The sequence below is a fragment of the Doryrhamphus excisus genome, chromosome 15 (genome assembly GCF_030265055.1).
Source record: "Doryrhamphus excisus isolate RoL2022-K1 chromosome 15, RoL_Dexc_1.0, whole genome shotgun sequence".
NCBI lineage: Eukaryota > Metazoa > Chordata > Actinopteri > Syngnathiformes > Syngnathidae > Doryrhamphus > Doryrhamphus excisus.
The window spans coordinates 16,548,594-16,574,074 of NC_080480.1; the positions used below are offsets into that span (position 1 = coordinate 16,548,594).

Here is a 25,481-nt window from a genome sequence, read left to right on the forward strand (position 1 = left end):
TACTGCCACCTGCTGTACAGACTTGTAATGACAAGCTGCATTCCCAGACAGTCCCATTATAATGTGTGTTTTTTTGAGCCAGGGCCAGTAGTTAGTGCCAGATTCGTTTGTGGCGGTCCAAATTTAAAACACGGCGCTAACATTAGCTTACCCTGTTGTTGCACGGTGATACGCCACAGTCCTGGTTCTGGGTCAGTGCAGTTTCTAATGAACAGCATCTTCTCTATGTGCCGTGTGTGTGTGTTTCGGGGGGGGGGGGGGCTTATAGATGTGTTAGGTTAATTGGAGAATATCGGTATGAATATGAGCGATGGGTTGTGTTGACTGGCGACCGGTCCAGGGTGTATCATGCCTCTCGCACTAATTCATGTGGGATAGGCTCCAGCGTAGCCCTAGTCAGGCTGAGCACAACATGGATGGTGGAACTTGGTGGATGCTAGTGAGGTAAAGGTGATTGAAAGGTGTAGCTGCAAGGACAGGCCTGATACGACCCGGCAGAGTCGCTTCAGGGGCCATCAAGTGTGTGCGGTTGTTTCTTTTTGTGTACATCCTTTTTCCGAGCGTCGTCGGCATCCACAGCCTCGCATTCTGCCAGACCAAAAATGAAAGGAGGAAGAGGAGGAGAAGGAATTAGCATTTTTTTCATGGTCCTTCATATCTCATTTCTCCCCCCCCCACTCTCTGATGTGTGCACATTTCTTCCCCCCCCCATGCGTGTTATATGAGCACTCGTCATCACGGCCGCTGTCTGATGCCATCTCTGCTGCAGCGTCGCTTTAATAAAGCGTGACCAATTGGATTAAAGGCAAGGATTTTCTGCATGAATGCATTCGCGCATCTGTGTTTTATTTTTGTGCCGCCTTGCCATTTTCCCATTTTTCTCCTCCGCGGGGTGAAATGACTTCTCCCGTACGCCCCCACTCCCTCGCCAAAAGCCTTTGAACTCCAGGTGGATGTGTGAGGTGTCATTTCATATCTCCTCCTCTTTGCCGCCTTTCATGTTTTGTAATTTCCTGGAGATTGTCATGTGATATCATTTTGCACCGAATACATACATAACTCAACAAGAAGCAGGACAAGCACGCAAACATGCTTTGTCTTTCCTCACACAGCCTAGGAAATAAATCCAATATGGCTGCAGAGTCCTGCACTCTACCCCACCTCCCTCCTCCCTGCTCTGCCCCGGGGGGCGCCCTCTTCGTGACGGCGGTTCAGACTCTGGGAAAAGGTCGGCGGCCATGCCAGGTCGGCGCACAGGGCTCGCTGATGCGAGAAACACGTAGGGGTGAGGAGCTCGCAGCGCCACGGGGAGAAAAAAGGGGTGCGTTGCTATGAAATTTAGATGGTGCAGTTTGCTGGGTGCTTTTTGTCTAGAAGCAAGCGGATCTGGCCATTGGGATCATCCGGCGTACTGGGCTACACCAAATAGAATGCTGTGCTAGTTAGCTAAATGTCAGGAAATATCATCTGGATTTCTGCACCGTGGTGACATCTCACTCTGATGCTCCTGACCAGTCCTGATCAGGGTTTACGTTACACAATGTGTGTCATTTCCATGCCATATATGTTGACAATCACTTATAATTTATAAGCAAAAAACTATTAATGCGGGCGGCACAGTGGTCTGGGGGTTAGCGCACAGACCTCACAGCTAGGAGACCAGGGTTCAATCCCACCCTCGGGCATCTCTGTGTGGAGTTTGCATGTTCTCCCAGTGCATGCGTGGGTTTTCTCCGGGTACTCCGGTTTCCTCCCACATTCCAAAACATGCTAGGTTAATTGGCGACTCCAAATTGTCCATAGGTATGAATGTGAGTGTGAATGGTTGTTTGTCTATATGTGCCCTGTGATTGGCTGGCGACCAGTCTAGGGTGTACCCCGCCTTACGCCCGAAGACAGCTGGGATAGGCTCCAGCACCACCCGCGACCTTCGTGAGGAAAAGCGGTAGAAAATGAATGAATGAATGAATGAAAAACTATTAATGCTGCACTTCAGCCAATAAGGAAGTTTGATTGACATTTGACCCTGTTCACCGTCATTATGGCGCACCTTTGCACCCTTAAATTTGAACCAAGAAAGCTATTCTTCTGCACACTTTTGGTACGGCGTTAAAAGGTGTGTGAAATATTCTTTCATCAACGATAAGCGCCCCAACCCCCCCTCACTTCCCTTCACCTCATCCTTTCACCCTCCTCTCAGCCCGATCATTACTGACCCTCAGAGGGGCAAAATTACCCCAAAGTGACTTATTACAATCCAGACACGGCGATGCAGCTCTAGGGGGGAGAAAAGGTTGTCTGATGGAGGACCTTAAAGTAGTCGAACAAGGCAGATGGAGTCGCCAGGAGGGGGAGCGAACCCGTCCACATGTACCGACTTCCAGACAGCACATCCTCTTCTTCTCGTGGGGGTGAGAAGAGCACTGTGCGTTACATCTCAAGTGCAAAGTGTAGAGATTCTCTGCTTGTAGACCAAACCGCAAAGAGCCGCTTTAGCGAAAACAGATGTAAACTCGGTAGCCTGGGGGCCATTAAATGCCGCTTCACCGCTCCCCGGGTGCTCATAAATGTGGATATTTGTACAACGTAAACACACACACATCCATACGGCTCTGGTGTGTAATAACACATCTTCAAAGTGGTTTTAATAGCGGCGCTGTCAGATATAATCTTCAGAGAACAAAATATGGATGTTGGTCAGATTAGGAGATTTTTCTCAACCGACTTTTCGGAAAATCTTGGACAAAATTTAGAAGAAAAGCAATCGACAAGCTATAATGTATAAAGCCTTGTTTCCACCATGTAGCACGGTGGCTCCCACAGGGCTGCAATCTATCTGTGGGGCTATTGGGTTGCGGGGGGTTACCACAATTAGCGGAAATCTTGGACAAAATTTAGAAGAAAAGCAATCGACAAGCTATAATGTATATAAAGCCTTGTTTCCACCATGTAGCACGGTGGCCCCCACAGGGCTGCAATCTATCTGTGGGGCTATTGGGTTGCGGGGGGGTTACCACAATTAGCAATAGCAAAAAGTACGTTAAATAGAAAAGCAACTGAAGTATTTTTTTATGTCACTAACAAGAATTACATTTTCTAATTAATTATTTTTCTTGTTCTATTATGACTTTATTCCCGTAATATATTTACTTTATTCTCAAAATATTTAGCAAATTTTAGAAATAAATTTTCCCAAAATTGCAGCTTTGTTTAGTTTGTTTTCCATAATATTATTTTCCTTTTAATGTTTCATTTATGCTACTAAAAATTTTAAAATATCACAATTATATTAGTACTGCAATTTCATAAAACTTTTCCCTCATTTTTATCTGATTATTATGACTTTAGTGTGTACTTTATTCTCATCAATTACTCCTGTTTTACTTACCGTCTTCTTGTTTAATTGTACAGTATTTTTAAAATGTGCCAGGGGTCAAAAACAAACAACCGCGGGCCACAAATGGCCACTTTGGACACGCCTGCCTCGGCGATATATAGAAATAAAAACAATATCAAGGCATCATTCTTTGAGTTTTTATGCAAATAAAGTCCCTTGACTGTAGCCTAAAGAGACAACTCCTCCACATACACAACACGCACAAGGCCATTTAGTTAGATGATTTTCATTGTTATTCATGTATTAATTTATTCGCTCGTGGCAGACGTGGGGGGGGGGGGCGGCGGTGGCGTAATATGCAGATGCCGGTTTGTTTCTGGATGGGGAATTTTCCGGCCCACTGCCTCAAACTGCCACAGATAATAAAGACAGGCAAGGAAGGGAGACAGAAAGGAAGGAAGGAGACAAGGAGATGTAGGAAGGTTGGGGTTGTCAGCTCCACTTTGCCACCAGGTGTGATGGAGCTGTGAGGGGTCGTGTCCTTGACACGAGGGTGAGCGTGTAGATCCGTCCTCCCGCTTGTCTCGGACAAGACGCTCCAGCGCCCGCGGGGCTGCTTCTCCTTTTTGTCTCCGGAAAGAATTTGAACACGGCCACCCCCACACCGCTACCGGCGGGACAAGTCGACCGCGGGACGTCAACACGCGGCGATATTCACCCGCAGTCAAGTACTTGTTGACCTCCATAAGGATCAGTCTCCCCCGCTCATAAATAAAACCAATACATCTGTGGCGGTGCGCTTTATTGCAACACTTTCTAGCGCGGCGGCGCTACGTAAATAAGCAGTTGGGCGAAAGCAGGCTGTCACGGCCCGAGACGTAAATAGCAAACGACTGTACGGCGGTCCAGGAGGCGATTGGCTGTGAGACATGTTTTTTTCTCTGTTGCGCTCCTGTTGAAGGAGGGGAAAGGGAAGGCGGGGGGGTTGAGCTTACTGCCGTCCAGCATTGCCATGCCGGAGGAGTAATGATGTCAACGACGAGACGCTAACAGGCCGTGAAGGATCCACTTGATTTTCAAATCCCGAGAGATGTCGGAGGCCTCCTCAACCTCCTGATTGGTGGCTGCGGAGGACAAAAGTGTCCTGGGAGAGTTTAGATGAGGCTAGACGAAGGTCATAATGCGGATATTACACCGCTACCCACTTATGCTGACAACCTGCCGACGTCGACACCTCATTTTTGTTACCATAGTAGCATTCCCGCTTTCCGGACGGGAGCGTGATGAGTGAATTTCAACAAACAAATAGGATGCCTTATTTATACAGGAAATACTTTCATAGCTAGAGCATAGAAAAGCTGTTAACATTATTAGAGCCCTCTGGACATAACATAACACCCCTATAGTCACATTTACACTCATACAGTATGTTTTTGTGCTCTGTTATTATTTTCTGTTCTCTACAGTATTTCCTGTGGTGGCTACATTACTGACAGCTAATAGCCCGTGTAGCTTAAGCTAACTAACTAATAACTAAACTAATAATCAGTTTCTCAATAGGGCACCAAACATTTCTGTCCTGAAAATAATAGAGCTAGTGGGTTATGTAAAGATGGCCGATAATAATAATAATAATAACATTAATTTATTAATATTATTAATAATAATATTTGTATTTTATTATTATTATTATTATTATTATTACATTAATTTATTAATATTATTAATAATAATATTTCTATTATTATTATTATTATTAATTTATTAATATTTATAATAATATTATTTAGCTTGAGCATAGAAAAGCTGTTGTTTTCAACATTATTAGAGCCCTCTGGACATAACATAACATCCCTATAGTCACATTTACACTCATACTCATACAAACATTTCTGTCCTGAAAATAGTAGAGCTAGTAGGTTATGTAAAGATGGCCGATAATAATAATAATAACAATAATAATAATAACAATATTACTATAAATTTATTAATATTAATAATAATATTAATTTTATTATTGTTGTTATTTTATTATTATTATCAACAATAATAATAACAAATTAACAATAATAACAACAACAATATTATTATTAATTTATTAATATTAATAATATCTTATTATTGTTGTTAATTTATTATTATTATTATTGTTATTGTTATTATTATTATTATTATTATTATAAGAAGGCTACAAATCTTCGACCTTCCTTCATGCGTGTGAGGCCGACATCTTGTTCCGTGTGCCTTTTTTTTTTTTCTGAGGAGAGACACTCTCGCTGTTGACGATGCGCAGCCGAAGCCCACAGGCATTTACCCAGGCCAGAGTCCAAGCCGTGTCAAATCAGCAGAGTCTGCACCCCAGGCCAAATTTGTAGCGTATAATTAGCTTTTAATCAGCACCCTCATTCAGGCGAGCGGTAAAGATTAGCCCCGGCTCAGGCTCTGCTTAAAATAAGCATTCATAAATCGCCTCTGAAATCCTGTGACCCGTTGCATCCAATCATACACAGCACGCCGAGCTCGCCGCTCACTGGACGACGTCACTTGTTGACTTGGCCTCTCTTTTTCCTGGGAGGGCGTTTAGCATTTGCTAAAGGATGCTAGCCTTACCTGACGCCGTGCCGCAGCCCTTCACATAATCCAATAGGGACAGTTTACCCGGAGTGTCTCTATTAAAAAACACACCACAGTGGTTGGAAAGCGATGAGCTCATGTCGCCTAATCCCCGCTCCTCTCCGCGGTGAGCCGCCGCATTTATGCCAGTAATGAAGCGCGGTGAGATGAAAGCCTTTTTAATGGGATTTACTTTCGACTGGGACGCAAACCAGAAAGTCATGGAGGAGGCGAGGAGAGCCCCACCGACCCCCCCCCCCCCCCCCCCCCCCCCCCCCCCCCCACCCCCGACATCAGTACACGAGTGCAAACATCACCTCATGAATATTTGTGTCACCTGTTCATTTACTGCGGCTTTTTACCGCTAACGCTGCTTCATTTCTTTTTACACTTGGAAATGATAGATTTTATTTTGTTGTCGTAATTTGAATAATAATAAAGATTAAAGATGAGGGCGGCACGGCGGTGAGTGGTTAGCGCGCAGACCTCACAGCTAGGAGACCAGGGTTCAATTCCACTCTCGGCCATCTCTGTGTGGAGTTTGCATGTTCTCCCCGTGCATGCGTGGGTTTTCTCCGCGTACTCCGGTTTCCTCCCACATTCCAAAAACATGCTAGGTTAATTGGCGACTCCAATTTGTCCACAGGTATGAATGCGAGTGTGAATGGTTGTTTGTCTATATGTGCACTGTGATTGGTGTACCCCACCTCTCGCTCGAAGACAGCTGGGATAAGCTCCAGTGACCCTCGTGAGGATAAGCGGTAGAAAACAAATGATAGAAAGTCTAAAGGTGACTATAGGGGTGTTATTTCATGTCTAGAGGGCTCTAATTGTGTTAAAAGCCATATTCAGGAGGTCGTAAACACATTTTCGACGCGCTAACTAGTAAAATATTCCATTTATGAATAAGGAATCCTACATTACACTGCACAGCGTACGAGTGGTTAGTGTGCAGGCCTCACAGCTAGGTGACCAGAGTTCAATGTCCGTGCATGCATGGGTTTTCTCCGGGTACTCCGGTTTCCTCCCACATTCCAAAAACATGCTAGGTTAATTAGCGACTCCAAATTGTCCATAGGTATGAATGTGAGTGTGAATGGTTGTTTGTCTATATGTGCCCTGTGATTGGCTGGCCACCAGTCCAGGGTGTACCCCGCCTCTCGCCCGAAGACAGCTGGGATAGGCTCCAGCACCCCCGGCGACCCTCGTGAGGAAAAGCGGTAGAAAATAAATTAATGAATGAAGATGAAAGATGATTGACGTCCCCCGATAACACGCTACCTGTGATGGACATAATGGGCTCCACCTGTTGGAACACCATTAAACATGAAATTATGCATAATCGGGGACCTGAAGGTTAACTGTGTGTTTTGTTGTTTTTGCAGTCATAGCTGATTAATCCATTATGGATTCATTGCATGTTGACATAAAGCGGATGCACTACTTGGCTGCGGCCAGCAGAGGCGCTGTTAAGTCAACCTCAACTCGGTTCCTCTTCAAACAATTGCCGTTGTTGTCGTCATTTTATCGTATTGCTAACTTTTTCCTGATGGCAAAACAGTGTACAGTGGTCCCGGAGCCGCACTTTGGACACCGCTGCTTTTTTTTTTTTAGGGTTAACTGAATCAGAATCTGTGTGTCAGGTTTGGTAATTATGTTTAAAAATACATCTATCTTTTCATAATAGATAGCTCCATCATTTCTCTTTGCCTGGCTTGTTTATTATTAGAGCTCCTGAGTTCCACACGTGTCATGGATGACTTGATAGTCCAAGGTGCTAATTACATATATATTTATGGACGTCATTGTTACAGAGCGGAGAGGTTGTTTGAATCTCTGGCATGTAGCGTTGTAATGTGTGTGTATGGGCGTGTTTATTATTTTTTTAGCATTCCTGAGGTCCCCCCCTCCCCCCCAGCTTTAGACGCACTCGCACACTATGACTGCGCTCCACAAAGCAAAGTGGGATTTGCATAGCGGGGTACCCAATGTGTGTGAGAAACTCGGTCCAAGCTTCAGCAGTCATCTCTCGCCCGCCGCCGCCATGAGTTTGGCTCATGACCTCCTCTGGGGCTGCGCTGCCGTATTGGCCCCCCGTTTATTGTTCTGTCAACAGCATCTGCTGGGCCTGATAACAGGATTAGAGAGACCCCCTATAGGCCCGCCGGAGCTAGCCTGGATTAGCCACTAAGGCCGTTTTTCATACATAAGAGAGTCCATGTTTGTGTGTGGATGTGATTTTAACACACACACACACACACACACACACACACACATACACACACACACATACACACCCTAAATGGTTTCCTATTCTACTTTTCCCATTATAAGCCCTCTCTTTCAGACAATGTAGCCGCCGCAAGGACGAACATTCGTAATGGCGACTGAAGTACGGAGTAAATCAAACTCCATTATCCCTGCCGATAGATTGAAGGTCAAGTCAAGGTCCCTGCCGTGCGTCATGAATATTGCATGTTGGTCCAAATTCATTTCGCCGACTACTCCAGGTAATAGACAGCTCCCCCAGCCAGGTAAAGGAGGAGCAGGTGCCATGACGGCCTTCGTGTTCTGTAGCTTTATGTGCTGTTAGACACGCCGACAATAGCCGCTGTCATCTTTGGAGATTGCTGCCATTTTCAAGGTACTCGGGAATATTCTCATTCACGCCGCTCTTTGTATTCTTTGCATCCATCGCAACTATTCAATGCCCTGAATTTTTTTTCAGGGTTATTGAAGTGTTTGCGTTTGCGTGTTATCTGGGTTCATCTACGGGTTAGTAACACACATTTGTTTTTAAGGCGCCGCGCATTTGACACGATTATGCATGCTGATATTCCGGCCTGGGAATTGCGTGTCTTCTGTACTTCTGTGAAGCAATCCTGGCTTCATTGTTACTTTTGTGAGGCAACCGCGACTCAGCAGTTGATGCAAGGGTGGAGTGCCGAAAATACTTTTTTTTTTTTTCTTCCCCCCCTCGGCAGCATAACTCTTCATTGTGTGGACATCTAGTATTAAAAAAACCACCAAGGTGGCTGTTTCTATGGTTTTTGCACAGCAGTCTGTAAAAAATGGGATTTTTCCACCTTTTCTTCCTGACACATTCATGGACACGGAATGTGAGAACCGTGGCGTCCCGCCAATATTGCACCTTTGGAATAACGAATATCTGTGTAAATCATGGGTGTCCAATGTGCGGCTCGAGAGACATTTACTGCCCGTAACTAGTTTTTTTTATTGGCCAGTGAAAAATGAATCATCCCCAGCATGCTTTGGGGTTTTTTTTTTGACTAAGCTGCTATTGGTCAAAAATGTTTGAGCTTTGTAGTGACGTGGCATGTTCCGTTGAGAGATGTTTCATGAGATTAAGGCTAAGGGCCGAGCGTGTGACTTGTAAATTCTCCGCTAAGAGGCTAGGGGCCAGTGTTTTTGCTAACAAGCACAACTTGTTAGCTAGCTATTTAGCTCCCTGTGTGGTGTAGTAACTGAAAAGGACAGCCGGATTGTTGCTATGGATACCAGTGCATCCTAATGCATCACATTTCACCGTCAGTAACGGTCATGTAAGTGTAGTGTTCCACTTTCACCACTAGGTAGCGGACCTGCAGTCTAACTGTGTTTTCATCCACTCCCACGCACGCATGGGAAGAAAATCCATGGGATGAATTGTAATGTACATCTACGCTGTTTGAAGCATTTACTATGGCTAATCATCGTGCGGTCAATTGCGGTCTATTTCACGCACGAAGGAACCCCTGTGAAAAATCTATGAAGAGCTGCTAGCATCCGAGCCTCTGAAATGTCTGGGAGACAAATGTCGATATCATTATTTAGATGCTTAAGACATACCACGGACAGACACAATTGTCGGTGATAAGACTGGAATCTCATAGGACAACACGCCCCCCCCGAGCCACCGCAGCTTTGAGCAGAGACGACGTTCCAGGCCAGACGCATATCGTGAGAAAAGGCTAGCATCTGACTGGTGAGCAGTGCAGAGCGGCTGAGAAGAGTAAATAAAGTGGCTGTCAGTCATCCTCTGTCTCCTCTCCCTGCGCTGCCTCCCTAATCTTCATCCCAGTGTGGAGCCTTCATCAAGGGGCCGGACTTCCCGCTGCTCCAAAGATGATGCTACTGTGAGGCTTCATGTCGTGACACACCATCATCACATCCTCTCGGCTTAAAACCAAACAAAATCATTGGAGACTTTTCACCGAAAAGATGCTTTAAAAAAAAAAATTGCACCCCCCCCAGCCTCGCCACCCCCGTAGAGAGCAGGCACATGCAGGGCTGCAGCATCTTGTCTGCTGTCATTTCCGACCCAGCGGATTAATCAGATGCTCTGGTTAGCGTGCCGTCATTTCACGCTCTGAGCTGAAGCAGTGATGGAGAAGATGCAGACCGTCACGTTTGCTTTGGTTCATCTTTTAATATAAGCCATTTTTGGACTACTTATTATTATTATTATTATGATTACTGCAAATGCTAACACTAGTCAAAGATCCTCTATATGACAGGAGTGCTATTTTTAAGGACTTACTGCAAAAACACTAGTCAAAGATCCTCTATATGACAGGAGTGCTATTTTTAAGGACTTACCGCAAAACACTAGTCAAAGATCCTCGATATGACAGGAGTGTTATTTTTAAGGACTTACCGTAAAACAAGTCAAAGATCCTCTATATGACAGGAGTGCTATTTTTAAGGACTTACTGCAAAAACACTAGTCAAAGATCCTCTATATGACAGGAGTGCTATTTTTAAGGACCTACCGCAAAAACACTAGTCAAAGATCCTTTATATGACAGGAGTGCTATTTTTAAGGACTTACCGCAAAACACTAGTCAAAGATCCTCGATATGACAGGAGTGTTATTTTTAAGGACTTACCGTAAAACAAGTCAAAGATCCTCTATATGACAGGAGTGCTATTTTTCAGGATGTACCGCAAAAACATTAGTCAAAGATCCTCTATATGACAGGAGTGCTATTTTTAAGGACTTACCGCAAAAACACTAGTGAAAGATCCTTTATATGACAGGAGTGCAATTTTTAAGGACTTACCGCAAAAAACACTAATCAAAGATCCTCTATATGACAGGAGTGCTATTTTTAAACACTAGTCAAAGATCCTCTATAGGACAGGAGTGCTAATTTTTAGGACTTACCGCAAAAACACTAGTCAGAGATCCTCTATATGACAGGAGTGCTATTTTTAAACACTAGTCAAAGATCCTCTATATGACAGGAGTGCTATTTTTAAACACTAGTCAAAGATCCTCTATATGACAGGAGTGCTATTTTTAAACACTAGTCAATGATCCTCTATATGACAGGAGTGCTATTTCTAAGGACTTACTGCAAAAACGCTAGTCAAAGATCCTCTATATGACAGGACACCTGTCTCTATGAGTGACCTTTGGCAACGCAAGCCAATCCCGAATGTTTTTAGTCCTCCTGTCAGCGTGGACATCTTTCCATTTGTCTCTCCCTGCCTCCCAATCAATAATCCATATGAGTGAATAATTGAACCTCTCGGCGGTGACCAGAAAGATCTTGAATCTATCCATAATGGATCGCTGCGAGGGCGGACCGAGTCGTTCATTTATCAAAAAGTTTCAGCGGTAGAAAAAAAAAAAAAAAAGCGCCGCCTCCTCTCAGCCCGGCTGGTGTGACAGAAGTTGTGGATCCGTCTATTGTGTCGCCTCCGCATTGACTCGCTGTCACCGCTTCTATCCATTCTTCCATCTCATGTGTCTGTCAGACTGCGGCGCTGCTGGCCGGCTGCTGTCAAAGCGTTTGTCAACGCTCGTCTTCGCGACGCCCGCCGCTCTGCACTTTGCTGCTTCTTTTTGTGGCGTGCGTAGGCGCCATCTGTCCTGAGACTTGACCGTCTTCACGCTTTCGTACTCAACATGACTAGATTGAACGCTACCATGATGGCCCTTTATGGCCACAGGAAGTCAGAATGGAAGAGAATGTGGAGTTTCCTGCGTATATGCAGGGGCTTTGGTCGTTTTGGCTCAGTCTTCCCCACCAAAGTCATCCAGGCCTGGACCCTGCTTGTCACACTGTTTTAATGGACAGGCTGCACGGTGGATGAGTGGTTAGCGCTTGGAGACCTGGGTTCGATTCCACCCTCGGTCATCTCTGTGTGGAGTTTGCATGTTCTCCCCGTGCATGCGTGGGTTTTCTCCGGGTACTCCGGTTTCCTCCCACATTCCAAAAACATGCTAGGTTAATTGAGTGTGAATGGTTGTTTGTCTATATGTGCCCTGTGATTGGCTGGCCACCAGTCCGGGGTGTACCCGCCTCTCGCCCGAAGACAGCTGGGATAGGCTCCAGCACCCTCCGCGACCCTCGTGAGGAAAAGCGGTAGAAAATGAATGAATGTTTTAATGGACAGACTGCACGGCGGTTGAGTGGTTAGCGCTAGGAGACCAGGGTTCGATTCCACCCTCGGCCATCTCTGTGTGGAGTTTGCATGTTCTCCCCGTGCATGTGTGGGTTTTCTCCGGGTACTCCGGTTTCCTCCCACATTCCAAAAACATGCTAGGTTAATTAGCGACTCCAAATTGTCCATAGGTATGAATGTGAGTGTGAATGGTTGTTTGTCTATATGTGCCCTGTGATTGGCTGGCCACCAGTCCAGGGTGTACCCCGCCTCTCGCCCGAAGACAGCTGGGATAGGCTCCAGCACCCCAAAATGAATGAATGAATGTTTTCATGGACAGGCTGCATGGCGGCGAGTGGTTAGCGTGCAGACCTCACAGCGAGGAGACAAGGGTTCGATTCCACCCTCGGCCATCTCTGTGTGGAGTTTGCATGTTCTCTTTGTGCATGTGTGGGTTTTTTTTCAAGGTACTCCGGTTTTCTCCCACATTCCAAAAACATGCTAGGTTAATTGAGTGTGAATGGTTGTTTGTCTATATGTGCCCTGTGATTGGCTGGCCACCAGTCCGGGGTGGACCCCGCCTCTTGCCCGAAGATAGCTGGGATAGGCTCCAGCACCCCGCGACCCTCGTGAGGAAAAGCGGTAGAAAATGAATTTATGTTTTAATGGACAGGCTGCATGGCGGCGAGTGGTTAGCGTGCAGACCTCACAGCGAGGAGACAAGGGTTCGATTCCACCCTCGGCCATCTCTGTGTGGAGTTTGCATGTTCTCTTTGTGCATGCTTGGGTTTTTTCTCCGGGTACTCCGGTTTCCTCCCACATTCCAAAAACATGCTAGGTTAATTAGCGACTCCAAATTGTCCATAGGTATGAATGTGAGTGTGAATGGTTGTTTGTCTATATTGGCTATATATACTACTATACTATATTATAGTATACTATACTATATTATATTATTATACTATACTACTATACTATATATTGGCTGGCAACCAGTCCAGGGTGGACCCCGCCTCTTGCCCGAATTTAGCTGGGATAGGCTCCAGCATGCCCGCAACTCGCGTGAGGATAAGCAGTATAGAAAATGGATGGATGTTTTAATGGATGTTCATTGAAATCAATTCGTCTCTGTTGTGTTCTTTAGCATGGATTTATACAATACAGTAACCGTTTTTGAAATATGTCAAATATTTTCGTATATTTGGGTTTCGGAACGGAACCAAATTCAGTCCCAGGTTAGGTTTGAAACGATACCATAAGTCGCCATTTTCAAGATCCTTTCAAGCGCCGCCCTTTTTGTATTGCAATTAGGGGATTAAAAAGTGGTACAAGTGACGCTTCTCTGGTGACTAATCAACAAGCTGGAGTGTTTCTAGGTTGGCTCTCTTGGTAGCGTATCAAATGTTCAACTAAATGTGGCTGTAGTTTGGATCCCGAGCTGAAAAAGATGCCATATGTCTTTCTGTTCCCTGTGTTGTCGCATGGGAGGGGCCACTTTCTGGCAACCAATCAATGGCCCTTTTAGTAACATATGTAAGTGGGGGAATAAGTGGCACGGAGGAACCAAATTTTGTTCCAATATGGAATTTGAGCTGAAAGTGTTTTGGGTTCTTTGTTGTTGTGCTATGCTGCACGCAAACACGGGTACAAACCCCTCCACTCTGACCCCGCACCGGCAAGCAGTATAGTGTTTGACTGTGTGTTTGTGTGTGTGTGATTCACTACAAATAAAAAAATCCAATCTTGCAGCACCGCGAGATAGTCCAAATATGGAAAATGGAAAAAAAAAATATGGTGCCACAGAGTACAAATGTACTTATTACAACAAATATAGTGTGACGTTGAAGAAGAAAAAACCTCAAGCCTTCTCCTATTAGCGCCAAAGTGACACAGTTCCGCATGCATACACGAGCGTACTTGCACCCCCGCCCCCCCCCCCCCCCCCCCCCCTCCCCTTTGTATATTTGTGCACATGTGTTTGCACGCGGTGGCAGATTTAGCTCGGTCCACTAGACCCCCTCCCGGTCAGAGCGGAGCTGTCTCAGCTTGTCAGCGTTAAAACCGGTGCGGCGCCCTCATCCGCCCTGACAGCCGGGCCGCGGGAAGCAACGGGATGCCCACAGCACCCATGTGACCTGTGTAGGGGTTAGCCTGGATGGAGGGGGGAAAAAAAGCCCGGTTTGTTTACATCAAACACTGTAAAATATTTCCATGCATCTTTAATAATATGATTTTTATACAATGACTTTTGGTGGATATTCTTATGATTTGATGATAATTCTTTCATGACCTTCTGATGAAAGGTTGCACTGAGAAGGTCTTTTAATCCCGCCTCTATTTTGCCGTCTCCGAATCCGTGCCGAGATTACTGTGTGGCTGGGAATGATGTAGATCAGGCTTTCTTCCCAGATCCAAACCTTATAGCCTTTGACATTCCGAGAGCCTTTTCACAGATGTTCTTGGCCCACCGTGACGCCTGTCAGATGCTGTCATATTTCCACATTGGCCCCAACTTTATATGACATAGTACTATACCAGGGGTGTCCAAAGTGTGGCCCGGGGGCCATTTGCCACCCGTTTCATTGAAAAATCAGCCATGATGTTACAATAATAAGAATAAAATAATTTTATGACGACAGCAGGTCTCAATTCGTTATCTTAGCTAGCCATGTTTTGCAATAGTTAGCCTCCAACTCTGTGGGAAAATATTAGAGACCTTTTTCTGTTCCCATGGCATGTATGAATGCGGAGGCGAGGATGTGACTAATGTCTGGAATATGCTGTATTTCCATTCAATCGAAGATTCCTCCTCTCGTCCGGGGGTTATATTTGGAACAGTTGACTTCTTGCTTGCCACTGTCAGCCGCGCTCGCCCACCACATTTGGGCTCTTATGTAAACAGGGGGAAGTCTCGCTACATCAACACATTATGTCGTGTGCACACCAAGCCAGCCCGCCAGACAACCCATGAATCATTGCGCTTATTTGCTTGAGTGACGTTTTTATTATATTTTTTTAAATCCGTAATGCATTATGACAAAAAAATAATAAATTGCAACATTTGCAAGTTATGAATATAAGTGCTTTATAACTGGCCGAACATAAAAAATATCATTTGTGAACTATTTTGCATTTTAATCATGATAATCACACAAATCAACAAGAGCAGATGCCCTAGTGCAGAGCCCTGTGGAACTTTTTGGACAGCTAACAATGAAACATTCCATGTTCTTCTGCTTATCCTGGTCACGGGCGGGTCTCAGTAGGGAAGTCCAAACTTCCTGGTCTCCGACCACCTCTTCCAGTTGAACCACGACATTCCCAGGCCAGCTGTGAGACATAATCCTTGCAGTGTTTCAAACATTTCAAATTTGACTGTGATGAAATACAAATTTGTGGAAAATAATTTCAAAAGTAATTTTATTTAATGCCATCATAAAAATGCATTCGATGCTCGGAACTCGCTGCAGTTGAGTAAATAATTGTCCCCAGGCCACTGTATGACGAAACCTGGTAAATCGATTTCTTTTGTCTATTTTCACTGTCAGTAACACGAGACTGTTTTCACAGACTTACCCAACACAAACACGTTTTAAGTGTTGCCTTCAGGTGCCTCTCCGGGGGTAGGGCATCTGTATCCCATTAGTGTCCGTCTTAGCCTTCAGTTTTGTTTGGCCGCGCGCATTCGACCCACTCAGCGCTCGTCCCAGCGGCTGTCAGTCGTCCTGTCACTTAGTTAGTCGCTTAGAGTCGAAGTTGCCGTCGAGCTGTCACGCTCTTTCGACGCTTTTTGATTCATTTGTTTGCTTGTTTATTTTTGGTGGGGGTACAGAGAGAAAATATGCTGTTTACTTTCTGACTTTCAATAACAACAACACCCTTTGGAGGAGACGTCCGCAGTTTGCCTTGACAAAGAGCGTCAAAGAAGGATGTTTATTGGCCTCCTCGGCTGCTGTCAATCATTGCTTAGTCGGGTTGGCAGGCTCTCGACGAGGCGAGCCGAGGATCGGATCGGATCGTCTCATGGTCCTAAATGAGCCTGTCACTTATAACGTTTTGGCGTTTGGATGGGATTCTGACCGACTGAAGCAATGCAGGCCATAGTGTAGAGGTGTCCTAAGTGTGGCACGGGGGCCATTTGTGGCCTGCGACATAATAGAACAAAAATAAAATTAAAGACAGCCCACAACAGAGCATTACAAAGACGTTTTAGGGCTGAATTGAAAGGAAAATGAAGGTTATGAGAAGTTAGCTTAGCATAGTATGCATTAGCTGCAGTTACAGTATTGGTAATTAATTGGTAGTTGCTCGTTAATACACAATATTTTTCATCTTCATTCATTCATTCATTTTCTACCGCTTTTTCCTCACGAGGGTCGCGGGGGGTGCTGGAGCCTATCCCAGCTGTCTTCGGGCATAAGGCGGGGTACACCCTGGACTGGTCGCCAGCCAATCACAGGGCACATACTGTATAGACAAACAACCATTCACACTCACATTCATACCTATGGACAATTTGGAGTGGCTAATTAACCTAGCATGTTTTTGGAATGTGGGAGGAAACCGGAGTACCCGGAGAAAACCCACGCATGCACGGGGAGAACATGCAAACTCCACACAGAGATGCCCGAGGGTGGAATTGAACCCTGGTCTCCTAGCTGTGAGGTCTGTGCGCTAACCCCTAGCTACCGTGCCGCCCATTTTTCATCTTAAAATCTGAAAAATAAATGTATCACTACTTCCTGACTCTGCACTCTAAGCATCATGGGAACTGTAGTTCTTTTAGCCATAAATGAGCTGTATCATTGTTTAAAGCCGCTGATAGACGGGAAAATTACAGAATTTCAGCGTGGTTAATAAACAATAAGGTGTAGAATATCAACGTGGCCCCCAGCATCCTACAATTTTTCTGCATAGACAGCCGTCCCATAGCGGATTAATTCCGTTTTCTCCCTAAACAGGCTGCAGAGTTTAATGAACGACGGTTCGGATCACGTTTGCAAACCCACTAAAAACTTCTGTCGATAAACTTTTTTTTCACAACGCATCAAACCCAGCTTAGTCTCCTCACACTCTTGCACGTCTGTTGCATATTGCAGAGCAAAGAGTCGCACCGTGGCAGCTATTGATCCGCCAGCACCAGGCGAGGAGGGTTCTGGAGGGTTTTGTTGCTGTTTTGTTAATGACCAGCTGGCATACGTGAGGGGAATGGCGGGAACGAGGCGGCGGTTTTTGTGACTTTGTAGAGGAGGCGCTGATGAAAAGATGTCACCATATTTCACACGTCCTCCTGCAGGTCTGGTAACCTCGCTGTCACTTTTGTTGCGCAGCTCTCAAAGCACCCTGCTGCTGACGCCTCAGCAACATCATTCCATCCAAAACTGAGTCTCGTTTGCTAATAGATACAGTGTATAAAATACTTACCCGGTTATTAGCATCTTCGCGCAATCATTGCTCATTCAATGGTTTGCGGCTTTTACCGCACTCCTCGACTTTTTTAACATGACTGTACTCTTCTGCTCATGAAAGTATGAACATTTGTCAAAACATGCACACCTACTGTGTTGCCTGTGATATTATTTTTGGACAAATTTTGCACCACATGTTTGCTACCCATAAGTTGGCTTGACTTGACAAAGCACCCACTGCAGCTTTACGTGCAGCTTTAAGTACAAAAATTCATTCATTCATCCATTTTCTACCGCTTATCCTCACGAGGGGTGCTGTCGCGGGGGTGCTGGAGCCTATCCCAGCTCTCCACCCTGGACTGGTTTCCAGCCAATCACAGGGCGCATATAGACAAACAACCATTCACACTCACATTCATACCTATGGACAATTTGGAGTCGCTAAATAACCTAGCATGTTTTTGGAGTGTCGGAGGAAACCGGAGTACCTGGAAAAAACCCACGCATGCATTGAACCTGGGTCTTCTAGCTGTGAGGTCTGCGCACTAACCACTGTACCACCGTGCAGCCCTGAAAAGTACATGTATAGAAAAAAATTGTGCAAAAACATGGCCGTCATCGAGCCCAACGTCATTGCAGGACTTAGCAACTAATTCTTCGTAAGCCATTGACTATTTCTCAAGACTTTTAGGGTACCAAAGCATCTTGAATATGACCAACAGGGGGCGCCACAAATGTCATTCACAGTAGGAAAACAATTAGGATATCAGCAAGTATGGAATATGGAGTATTAAGTATTAATAAGTAAATCCTTGCGTTTACCCCAATATTCAAATCGCAAAATCCTCTGTTGACCAATCAAAGGACAGCAGTGTGTCTTGCACAAGCTAACCGTACTGTACGTGCGACCGCAACCTGTACATCGGGTATTTGGAGTGACGTGTCGATTACCGTGGTTGCAGTTTGGGAGCCTTCAGTTTCTAACATCGCCTTTTAGGTTCCTTTTGAACATCCAACGGGAATAGAGTTACATACTGTTCCAGAAATACAACAAAATGCATACAAAGGAACAACATGTTCTCCAAGAACCGATTATCAGCCATGAGTAGATTTGCTATCCCACGGCATGAACCTACAAATCCAACGAAGCCATAAGAAGCCAACACACTATTTTACCAGACTTGACTCGATCATGACAGTTTGACCTTCTCCGCTCATCGCTCATCACCATAGCTACTCCACTCTGCGCACAAGCCGCTAAATACCCTCAGTCTGAACTATCATGGCTCCCAGCAGCAGAGTTTATTTGCTCTGCTGAGCCGACCTAACAAGCGTTGTTTCTCATGTGGATGGTAGTCATGAAACCAATGCGGGGCCCGGCAGACATCACCCGTGATTGGATTTTCACTTTACTACTCCTGTGACTCACTCGAGCCGCGTGGTCGCAAACATGATCAGTCGCTGCGCTTCAGTGACGTTAGATTGGCGGAAAGGGGGCAGGAAGTTATGGGCTGCGAGGCCACAAGGGGGCGACTGTAGGTTTGGATCAGACTACACAGGGGTGTCGTTTGCAAGACGGGCGGTCCTTGTTCATTTTTTTGGTGGCAACGCATCAAGGAGACGTAAAATTAGAAGATGTCGTAAAACATTCCGAAAGTGTTGGCCATGGCCATTGTCAAAAATCACGTGAAAGGATTTGCTCCTGTTTTTTATTAGTATAAACATTGTTCCTATTTGGGTTTTTTGGTATAACTTTATTTTTATAATGTGCTGCAGGCTGCAAATGGCCCTGAGGCCACACTTTGGATACCCCTGGTGTATAGGGTGAGTGATTTAGATGTTAATGTTGTAAGTTCATTTCATTTCATTTTCTACCGCTTTTCCTCACGAGGGTCGCGGGGGTGCTGGAGCCTATCCCAGCTGTCTTTGGGCGAGAGGCGGGGTACACCCTGGACTGGTCGCCGGCCAATCACAGGGCACATATAGACAAACAACCATTCACACTCACATTCATACCTATGGACAATTTGGAGTCGCTAATTAACCTAGCATGTTTTTGGAGTGTCAGAGGAAACCGGAGTACCCGGAAAAAACCCATGCATGCATTGAACCTGGGTCTTCTAGCTGTGAGGTCTGCGCGCTAACCACTGTACCATATTACGATATTTAAAAAGTAAAAAAATAAAGTTGTAATTTTTTTTTTTCCAACTTCAGCTAAAATGAGTTTTAGTCATAAGAACGGAGCTCATAAGTAGACCGGTTACATCTCGTGTATCGTTTCGGATGAAAACGAACAGTCAAGACACAAGAAAAAGCCCCCAAAAAATGACGTGGAAAACTGGAGGAGGCAAGCGTTAGAACGACAAGGATGCACGCTTTTGAGAAGACAAAGCGCGCTGCCGCCGCAGTGGCAGAGGAAGCGAACCAACGGAGAGGCGGAAAGGGAGCTATTTAATGCTGTAATTAAGTCCCCGATAGCACCCTCCACGCGCTGGCATCGCTCCAGCACAGCTCAGCATCGCAGCGAGGCTCTTCATCACCGCGGCTTTCACACTCGTACGCACAGCACAAATCAAACAACTCTCAATCCTTGAATTTGTGTCATTTGATGATGGTGATGATGATGATGATGCGTGGACGAGAAGGGACATTAAGGAGGGGGCGAGGTATCCGTCGCTCTTCTTCACTTTTCCCGCCTGGCGACACCTGTCACGCGTGCAGACAGAAAGATGCTCTTTGCTCGCCTTTTGGTTGGTTGGAGCATCCACTGTTATTCAAAAGCAACTTTTTAATGAAAGAAGAGGCTTTAACAAGTTTGCTTTTAAATGATAGACGTATGAACAGTGGAATGATCGCTGCAAAGAACAGAGCTCGAGGTGGGCGTCCATCTGCACTTCATCCGTTGTTGTCTTAAACCAGGGGTGAGCAAACTGTGGCCCGGGGGCCACATCTGGCCCGCCAAGTGTTTAAATACGGCCCGCTCGTTCTTTCCAAAGTATTTCATTGAAACTTAACATACAACCTGGAATCTTGGTTTTTGATGTTTTTTTGAGGTAGCTTTTTATTTTATTTTTTTTTTATCAATTTGGTTATTTGATGGTGGTCTTCTGTTTACAAAGTGCTTCTGAAAAAAGGGACAAAAAGCACATATGCTAGCAGGTTGCATGACACTTTAACAGATACAATAATTCCAGGTGGACTGTTAGAATTATATGTGTAAAATATATAGCCCCCCCCCCCCCAAACAACCTCCCCCCGTCCATTTTGTTAAATCAATGCGACCGGCGAGTCAAAAAGTTTGCCCACCCTTGTCTTAAACCTTTCTCTTGATGAACATCCAGCAGCAACACAACATTTTGGTATGACTGCTATTTTGGTGAAAAATATTTTGAAGCAAAACTACCTCAAGAATTGTTTACGTTGCTTTAGCAATCCAGTTCTACATTGGAAGTGTGTCTAAAGCAAATGCTAACGCCTTATAAGCGACAGTAACAAAGAGGAAGGTTACACAGTAAACAACAACAACAACAACAACAGAAGCCATCTTTGGTCTTGCTTTTTTGGTCTTCATCTTCCAGTTGCGATAGTGACCATTCTCTATGTGTTCCTCCCCGATCCATTCTCATTTTTTGTCGGCCAATCAATAGGCTGCATTGTGTTGGGCTCGGAAGTGGTACAATACGGAATTGTCCGCTCCCATCAAAGGGATCAATGCGGTACTTTTCGGTCCCCTGTAAAAACTCCACAGCTTGATACACTCCCCATAGTGTAGGGATGCCAGTTAGTTGTTTTGCTACTCTTAATCCCATTTAATGACTGTAGAAATACAGCTAACATACCTGAGCTAAGCAGTAAACAACTTGGTGAAAGTGATGCTAAATGTTAATGTTAGCTGGCATACAGTATATCGGAGACATAATGTTGTCATCTGTCAGCTGATAGAGCGAGAGAGAGCTGGAGAGAGAGGGAGGAGAGGAGGAGGAGGAGGACCAGGCTGTTCCGCTCCCGTCCTCTCCGTAGCTTCATTCCTCGCCTCCTTCAGGCCGAGACGAGCAGCGGCACCGGGAGGGATTTCAACTGAGGATAAACCACAATTCCCGGGGATTGGACACCAAATAGCGGGAAGTGGAGGAGGGTGGGAGGCACGGATACGGCAGCACCCGGGGGGGAGGACCAGTTGTCTGTGCAGACAAGTCAGGCGCATTTGGAGGCTTATTTTATTTGGTTTTTCTCGTACCTGTGCATGTGCTCGCCGTCGGCGGGGGGGGTGGGTGAAGACTCGTGAGAGTGACACGGACACGCCGCTGCAGACACCATGCTCATCGGTGAGTTCCCCGCTCTGTATTAAATATAAAAGTAGACACACTTCTCATCACTGCTTTATTTGCATTGCATGGAATGGCTCGGAGAAATGGGATATTGGAGTTGGATCATGAGGGAGGAACGGGGGGACTTTGCCCTCAATTTGGGAGGGTAGGGAAGTGCACCTCTACTGTAAAGCTGTAGCGTGACAAGATTACACTTAAAAACTAGAGAACACCATTTTTTTGTTGAAATGTTCCATTTTCCCATCGATAGAAAAATATAATACATTTCTTTTTACTATATGGCTTGTCTATCTTATTAAATATCAATAGATGTATATTTATTAAATTAAATAATTATTACAGTGCATGTGAAAATATTAGAAAAATATTGTAGTATATGAACATACAATTGTTTATTTACAATTGTAAATTTATTAATTTAATTAAACTAATTTATCAGTATTTTGCTGACAATAGATGAATAAATAACAAACATTTTTTATTTGTAAATATAGAAACTGATCATAGGTCAAAAAGGTAGGTGTGTAAAAATATACATAAAAATATGTGTTTCATTATTCTGACCTTAGTTACACAATCATGGTTTTTTTTTATTGGGCATAATTATCTCCAGGTGAGGTTTCCTGTTATTATTTTTAATTTTCTGTCAAAAATTGTGCATTTTTGTGTTGCGTATTGGTGACGCAGTTAGACGACAGTCGTGTTTTCTGTCGAACGAGGGCCGAACGTGACAAATTCAAACGACGCTGCTCGCTCGCCGTCGAGTCTCGGCCGGGCCTGCGACTCCAGCAAATGGACGCCGCGTTTTTTTTCGAGATATTTCCATAAAAGCCACGATTGACGTGAACGAGCCATCAGAACCTTTATCTTTTTTCTTTCATTGACCCCCACCCCATCCCATCCCACCCCACCAATTTGAAACCCTATGTCATTTTGAGAAGTGGTTTCCAGGGTCACGTAGAAGCCGTCGTGTCGTCTTTTTGCACAGAGCACAGAACACAGAGCAAGAAAATAACTGCTTTTCAGGATGTACGTGGGGGTCTTTTCATGTCTGCACCCCCCTGCCGTCCCCCCAGGCAGCAAAGAGCTTGAACTGGGGCTGTGGGAGGGCTGATTACAGGCCTGTCCCTCGGGGAGTGGGTGCCATTCTTGCTAGTCTATCAGTGGGATCTGAGATGATGGTGTTGGGGGCGGGGCGACGGAGGGCGGGGGGGGGGGGGGGGGGGGTACACAAGAGGGTAATCTGCGCTAAACGGGGTCCCGGGCACAATCAGGGCTAATTACTTGTGTGTGTGTGGGGGTGCATGGAGTTAGCGTTCCAACCACACCCTGCCAGAGATTAGTATAAAATGAGCGGCCTTACAGGGTAAGCTGACATATTCCTGGTGTTTACTCACACAGCTGCTAAGACTTTTGAAATGATTAGGAAGTCTAGACGGTGATTTGGAGCAGCAAGGACACGCTACAAATGTACACCAAAATGGCTGAAGTGCTTTTAAACTTACTGCGTGTGTGTCACCTGACTCTTATTCTTTGGGGAGCAGTGAGACATTCATAAACAAACACTTTTCACATCCTTCTTTAATCTGTATGTGTATATTTAATCATTTTTCGCTATAGGAAATTATGTAAATTCACTTCCTCCATTCCTGACACCTACACATTTTTTATAAGATATGCCTTTATTCGTCCCTCAGTGGGGAAATTGGCAATAATTATAGCAAATAATTATAATTTTACTGTTACTGTTGATGCAGATTGATGGAATTCAATAGTGTTTCTCACCTGAATGCATTTGTAACTTTTTTTGGCCCCATGGTGGGTTATGTAGCGGTCACACAAAATGTGACAGCGAGTTGCTTGGGCACTCGAAAATTCCAGAGAGGGCACGAAAACCGTGACAAGTATCACTAAATGCTCCAACGAACATCTCCATTCATATAGCATGGTCTAAAACAGCAAATAACCGCATTGATGTTAACAAATGTGGCTGTAGTCAACCTCCTGATTTTTTTAAGTACCCCACAAAATGGCAGTAGCTGCATTTGATATATCATGAATGGCATGTATCTGGAAATGTATTTTTTTTTGTGAAATTATATTTTTATAATGTGACGGTGGCCACCAATGGCCTTTGGACCGCACTTTGAACACCCTGAGCAATCAACTCATCAGCGCTATTAATGCTATAGAAGCCGTTTTCTTTTTAGCATGACTACAGTAAACCTCGGATATATCGGATTCAATTGTTCCCACTGGTTTTGTCCGATATAAGCGAAATATGTTATATGCGTATACCGGAAAATGTCCGTTTTACGCATATATCGGATTTATATCCGGTATATGCGTAAATGGGATTTTATCCGTTATAAAAAGGCACTTCCTTGACTATGTTTCCAATGTACCTGGACGCGCAGGCAACGCTGCAAACGCTGCAAATGACGTCGTATAGCGGCCTGTCACGATTCGGCGAATCGGAGCGCCACGATGCGGCCATCCGATATATGCGAGGGAAATTTCATGGAAATGCATTGGAACGGGACTGGAGATTTTGTCCCAAATAGGCGAAATCCGTTATAAAAAATCCGATATATGCAATGAATTTTTATTGGAAATGCATTACAGAAAAATCGGTTCTTTTTTATCTGTCCGTTGTGAGCAAATTTCCGATATATCCGAGTCTGATATATCCGAGGTTTACTGTACAACATTGGTTCTGGCGTTAACGAGCGAGCACGTGGTCATGGAGAACTCAGCTTCCTTTTCCGCTCATTACGATTAGAGTTAAAAATAGACTTTTCACAGGAAATAACAGCATTCATCCAATTATCACCTTCTTCTCCATCCTGAATCCTCATTCAGGTTTAGGTAAAACAAAATGCCTGGGCTAATCAGAGCATTGACATATCTTTAAAAACTAGCGCTATAATGGACTTATGTGGTTTTCGTACGCTGACATTATAAAGCATGAGGTCATTAATGGTCTGATGATTGGAGTCCATAAGCGCAATCAATCTTGTGTTATTCTGCTGTCTTAAACGGCCGTTCTTGACCTTGAGATGTGCCCCTTGTTGCAGCGTGAATGTGCGCAGGCTGGTTGGGGTTGGTTGGTGGGCGGGGGGAGGTTGGCGTGGGCGTTGCACTTAAGTGGCGGTCGGAGCCGGAGCAAACGAGGAGGTTAATGAGAAGGCAACGACGCGGCCTTTCAAGTTGACTAAATGTTACTTTCTGGTTAGTTAATGTAGCTTTGTGTGTGTGTGTGGTTCTGTGTGTGTGTGTGTGTATGCATAACACAAAAAAACACACACAGATGTGAGGTTGGATGATGGATGAATCTCCTGGGCCTTTTGCCTTTGTGTTCATCGTTGTTGGGCCTGAGGCGTGAAGGTGGCTGCTCGCTCT

General features: G+C 44.9%; 1 protein-coding gene across 8 annotated transcripts in view; it reads left to right on the forward strand.

Moving 5' to 3' along the window:
- Nucleotides 1–25,481, forward strand: part of znf385c (zinc finger protein 385C) — a 96,988-nt gene that overhangs the window by 30,941 nt on the left and 40,566 nt on the right. Inside the window, exon 1 of one of the 8 annotated variants that reach the window (XM_058048138.1) lies at nucleotides 21,698–22,076. The exons of the other annotated variants lie outside the window; for them this stretch is intronic. Within the exon in view, the coding sequence (XP_057904121.1) occupies nucleotides 22,067–22,076 (10 nt within the window). The 5' untranslated portion in view covers nucleotides 21,698–22,066. Of the gene's footprint in view, nucleotides 1–21,697; nucleotides 22,077–25,481 lie in introns of those variants that run through there. 8 annotated transcript variants of the gene reach the window in all.